This window comes from Denticeps clupeoides, chromosome 17, assembly GCF_900700375.1.
Source record: "Denticeps clupeoides chromosome 17, fDenClu1.1, whole genome shotgun sequence".
NCBI lineage: Eukaryota > Metazoa > Chordata > Actinopteri > Clupeiformes > Denticipitidae > Denticeps > Denticeps clupeoides.
In genome coordinates, this window is record NC_041723.1 from 7094553 (window position 1) to 7100077 (window position 5525).

The 5525-nt window shown below is 42.3% G+C and overlaps 1 protein-coding gene across 1 annotated transcript; it reads left to right on the forward strand.

The window, feature by feature from the left end:
- Positions 1-146: 146 nt before the first annotated feature.
- Positions 147-3529, forward strand: endouc (endonuclease, polyU-specific C). The gene is made up of 8 exons (XM_028958420.1): positions 147-426; positions 1112-1171; positions 1248-1341; positions 1471-1582; positions 1916-2037; positions 2274-2386; positions 2571-2721; positions 2806-3529. The coding sequence occupies exons 1-8, from the start codon at positions 416-418 to the stop codon at positions 3064-3066; spliced, it is 924 nt and encodes a 307-aa protein (XP_028814253.1). The 5' UTR covers positions 147-415; the 3' UTR covers positions 3067-3529.
- The last annotated feature ends 1996 nt before the right edge of the window (positions 3530-5525 follow it).

Genomic DNA, 5525 nt, shown 5'->3' on the forward strand with positions numbered 1-5525 from the left:
ACTCCAAACATGCGTCGTGCGGAAACAGCAACATTTGTTTTGTTTTTTTTGCCGGTGTTCTGCCCTTTTTTGCTACCTGCCAGAAACTGCTTCTAAGCGCTACAGCGCATGCGCACGTCCACATTACGCCGTAAATCTCCAAACGCAGAACTCTTCCTACTCTTGCTTGTTTGTTAAAAGCGGAGGTTTTGTTAGTTTTAACTTGGTTTATGTTAAACATTATTAATGATTTGTTATATTTGTGTTTATTTCGTGCACATATGCCCATTCAGGAACATGGGTAGGAAATGTTGGCAACGTACCAAAAACCGACAGATGTAACTGAAAATTTCTGCTACGGTAGCAAATTCTGGCAAGGCAGCAAAAAAGGGCAGAACACCGGGGAGGCGACGTGGAGGAGACGCTGGACGCGCCGATGGCGGCCGGGTGCGTAACGTCGTGTTCTGAACTGTCGCCGTTGCGGTGCGAGCGGACCGATTGCCTTTTAACAAATCGTGAAGGCCTACAATACAATACATAGATTTATTTATTTATGTATTAATTATTTTAATAACAACCGACTTGACTATTTCTTTACCATATCGCAGCTATTTTATTAGTAAAGCAGCTGTACATTAAAATAAAATAAAAAATACCAGGAACAGGATAGACATGCACAAAAAGTTCATTAAAAATAAATAATAAAAGTAAAACAGAATAAAAAAAAAGAGAGAACATGCAGCAATTTGAATTAAGCAAGTGGTCAAATAAAAAAGAAAACATTTAAGACAACCACATAAAACCCTGCACACAACAGTGTTTGGGTAAGATAACTAGTTTAGTTAACGGTATGATATGCAGTGAAATGCTTTTGCCACTGCTATAGACCTCAATATTGCAAATATTGCACGTATTCAAGTGGAACCGATATGTAAATGTTGCAAACATAACCAAATATTACAGTTTTATTACAGTTTTTGAACATAAAATATGTGTAACATGTAGGGTGAAGGTGTCCAAATGTGTAAAGTGAAAATCTGCAAAATTCTAGAGAGTCCAGAAGTGATTGAAAGTGCAGGAGTGTATTAGAGTTCCGTCCCGTGTAGTGATTATAAGATGGCGTGTTTTGCAGGGTGAAGTGTGGAGGAATGCTGGCACTGTTGGCACTTCTTCCACTGCTGCATGCAGCCAGGTGAGGAGGCACCGCCGTTCTCAGTTGCACGTCGGCCAGAAAGCTCCAGTTTACTTGCTCGTTTTTTCATGCCCAGTGTGAACCAGGAGCTGTCGGACATCCTGAAAGAGCTGTGGAGGCTGGACACGAATAGACTCAAGCCTGGGACCGACTACACCATCTCTTTGCAGGTACCACGCGTGCCTGGACGTGCCTGTGGGGGCTGTAGAAGGTCTTGTGGTTGATCTCCATACGACGAGGGATATGTTGCTTTGGCATATTTTTCCTTGTGGCTTGATTTTACATTTTATTTCTCTTAGGGCAAAGCAGGCTATGTTACTCAAGGGAGCACCAATGCAAGGGACTATGCTTCCAGTCCTCTGTTTTCTTATGTCAATGAAAATAAGCTACGCGGCATTGCAACATACAGACGTGAGTTTGTTCAGGGCACCAGATTCTGTATTTTTATTCTTTTAAAGAAATGTGTGTTTTTTTTTTTTTTTTATTGTGCTGTAAATGTTAGGAGCTCCACCCTGTCAGAGGAGATTACTTTAGAACATGCTGTAGCATGCTTGTTGTACAAGCTGCTGCAGTTTTCCATGGGGCATGGTTCATGCTTTGAATTTATGAGTAATCTTCTAAAGTAATCCAAAAGTGTTCATGTTTTCTGTGTTTTCATAATCAAACATTTTTAGGCAGTCCTTCCTGCGTTGCTTTGTATAAAAAGTATTGAAAGGTTTTAATTTTCTTTGCTTGTCTGAGAAGACTTCATGAAGTTGCTGGATAACTATGAGATGGCAACAGGCATCGCAGAGAGCGTCACACCAGAGGAGATCAAAGAGAACAATGATTTCCTTGATGCCATCTTGGAAACTCAGGTCATGAAGGTAAATCACCGGCTCATGGACACACACACACAGACAGAAGAATGGGTTTAGGGGGGGAAAGAGGAGGTGAAGAATAAAAAATATGCCTGAAATAAACTACAGGTGTGGTTTGGAAAGACAGCGGGTTGACAGAAGGTTGACACCAGATGCACCATTATGGTTTATTCATGTATATTATGATATATATAATGTGCGGTATATATAAATGATGTGGCTTGTGCCCCCCATCCCCTCAGCGAGCTCACAGGTACCTGGTGGGGAAAGGCCAGTCGCAAGCTGACCTCAAGCAGTTTAAAACTCAGCTGTACAACACGTGGTTCCGCCTCTATCACAGGGGCCGTAATGGAGGGTGAGTCTCAGCCTTTATGATGTGATGCACAGCACTTAACGTAGGCTAGTCATTCATTTTTTTTAGGTGTTTGATTCCAAAGATCACAGTGTCAAACATCAAAAAAACAACATCTGGCATCCCTGACTGGGAACGCATGTGTTGCTATCTTATGCGTTGCCGTTCTTGGCTCTCTTTGTAACAGAGCAGATTCCAGCGGCTTTGAGCATGTGTTTGTTGGTGAGACTAAGTTTGGGACGGAAATCTTGGGCCTCCACAACTGGGTTCAGTTCTATCTGCAGGAGAAGAGCAAAAACCTGGACTACAAGGGATACAAAGCCACTTTCGGAGATGTGGTGATTTATTTGACCAACTAAATATATTTCATTTGTTATAACTAGGATTTTATTCCATGCATTATTTTCCTTGTTTCGTCATAGCCCTACGCAGATGACCATGTGCTCAATGTCCAGTTCAGCTGGCACGGCCTAATGAAACCGGTGGGCGGCGTCTTTCTTGGGGTCAGCCCAGAGTTTGAGGTGGCCATCTACACCATCCTCTTCCTCTCCTCCGACGTGAAGACCACCACCGCTGCGGTGGACCTGGATGGATACCAAGTGGAGCTGGTGGTCCACCGACATGGAATCTCCATCGGGACCTCTTACCCGAAGCTGCTGAGAAGCAACAAGAGGCGCCTGTAGCGAGTTTTACTAGCAGGCTGGTTTCAGTATCATTTCAAGTTAACATACGAACATCACATCTTTTAACATCTGACGTGATTACTTGGAGCATAGAAGCAGATTCATGTGCAGTGATCTATACTCTCTTTCTTTTACTGTTTACATTTACAGCATTTACCAGGCGCCCTTATCCAGAGCAACTTACAATCAGTAGTGACAGGGACAGTCCCCCCCTGGAGACACTCAGGGTTAAGTGTCTTGCTCAGGGACACAATGGTAGTAAGTGGGATTTGAACCTGGGTCTTCTGGTTCATAGGCGAGCGTGTTACCCACTAGGCTACTACCACCCTTGGCTGTTTCTTTTATAAACGCTCATATTACACCCTGTGCCCTGCAAAACCATTGTTTTTAATAAAATGAGAAATGACACTGATTTTACAAAACCATTATCCATGAATCTAAATAAACTGTGACTAATTCATAATTGCATTATGAGTGCATTATGTGCATGTTAAAATAAAATAAGTTGTCTGGTTGTTACGTATGTGTCTGTTAGTTAATGGGCTTTGCCTTTAAGGACACATAATAATCGAACTAGTTAATAAACCATTTTTAAATGTCTAATAACTTTCTTAGATGCCGTACTCGCGGGGAAGTTTTAAATACTGGGTTCATGAAAAACAACAGTCCCTGTAAAACAAGTGGTGATATTCCAGCTGGCGAAACGCACATTATGTTGGATTATAGAGTCAAAAAAACGCTTGTAGCTGCCACCAGAGTTAGCAGTTTGGTTCAATGTGTTTTTTTAATGTGTTATCTGCATTTTTTGGTACAATGTTAATGTTGTTTTTGCTTCGGAACCAGTTAGCCGTGCTGTGTTTCTCGGGGAGACCGTTTTTGGGAGCACACTTCTCGTTTCGTACGCATTAAACAGAACGCGTGTGCTCTGCTGATTAATCTAATGTCAAGGCGAAGTGTAATGAAGAGACGTTCTCTCCCCTTGAGCTAACGTGGTGCGAGAAACGTTATTAATCCTTTTTTAAAATGACCGGATGTGGGTGTGCGCTAGCGAATAGTCACGGTTATAATGTACGGGCTTTGTTTATAATTTTTTCTTTGTGTTTGCTGAAGTACATTTTGTACATTTGTCTTAGTTCTCACGGCATACTGAAGATGCAATAAATGTAAGTTAATCTCGTGATTAACTGAGGGGAGCTACAACGCAGGAAGTGTTAAAATCTATTAACATGTTTAATTTTAGTGACCGCTGTTCCCCGACAGGGAAAGTGAAGTGATTGTCATTGTGAAACACTGCAGCACAGCACACGGTGACACAACGAAATGTGTCCTCTGCATTTAACCCATCACCCTTGGTGAGCAGTGGGCAGCCATGACAGGCGCCCGGGGAGCAGCGTGTGGGGACGGTGCTTTGTTCAGTGGCAACTTGGCGATCGGGATTCGAATCGAACCGGCAACCTTCTGATTACTGGGCCGCTTCCTTAACCACAGGGGCCGCACGGTGGCGCAGTGGTTCACGTCGTGCGCTTTCTGTGTTGGAGAAATTAGTAATAATAATAACAATAATAATTCATGCATCACTGCAGTGGATTGGTGTGTGAGCGAAAGGAGGGTGTGCCCTGTAGATGTAGATGCTCTTATCCAGTCAGTAGTTACAAGGACAGTCCCCCACTGGAGACACCCAGGGTTGAGTGTCTTGCTCAGGGACAAAATGGTTAGTAAGTGGGGTTCAAACCTGTGACTTTGTGATCTCCTGGTTTATAGGCGAGAGTTAGAACCCCGAATCTGCAGGTCAGGTGACGTTTGAGCTTTTCTTTCTCTATACGGTCAGTGATCATGAACATGTGAATAATGTCCCCGAATGATCCAAGTTGCAACACTTTGCTGCAATTTGTATACTGACCCTAAAGCAGTGATGGGGATCCTAGTCCATGGTAAATAGAGCACTTAGCCAATAATTAAAATGTATAGAGGAGACTTAATTATTGGCTGAGTGAAATAAAGCCTCAAAAACCCTGCATTCACACCAGCCCTGAACAAGCAGCAACATACAAACTGAAAATTGACTGACATTTGTAATGGTTCAAAGTCAGGTTAGAAAAAATAAAAAAAAAAAAAAAGTAATCATAAAACAATCAACAAAACTAACAAATACTAATAAAAAGCCACAAAGTAAAGATTTAAGAAAACCTCCAGGGTCTGAGTCTTTAGCCTCGTCCTAGAGATAGCCAGGAGCAGCTGACTGAAGTAAGTATTTCTGGACTGTACATATGAAGCAGGCCAAAGAGGTACAGACCCATTAGGAGCTTCAAAAATCAAACAAGATCATAATCCTAAATTTCACTGGTGACCAATGACGTGGTCATATTGAGAGAATGGTCTCAATTATGAGACTAAAGGGATAGACCCTTTAGTCACATTTCATTACTAGTCCAAGTACAAAGTAAAACACGACAGCAAGA

Coding starts and splice junctions, on each gene's coding strand:
- endouc (XM_028958420.1), top strand. Junction 1,342..1,470: donor ACTACACCATCTCTTTGCAG/GTACCACGCGTG, acceptor TATTTCTCTTAG/GGCAAAGCAGGCTATGTTAC. Junction 2,387..2,570: donor CACAGGGGCCGTAATGGAGG/GTGAGTCTCAGC, acceptor TCTTTGTAACAG/AGCAGATTCCAGCGGCTTTG.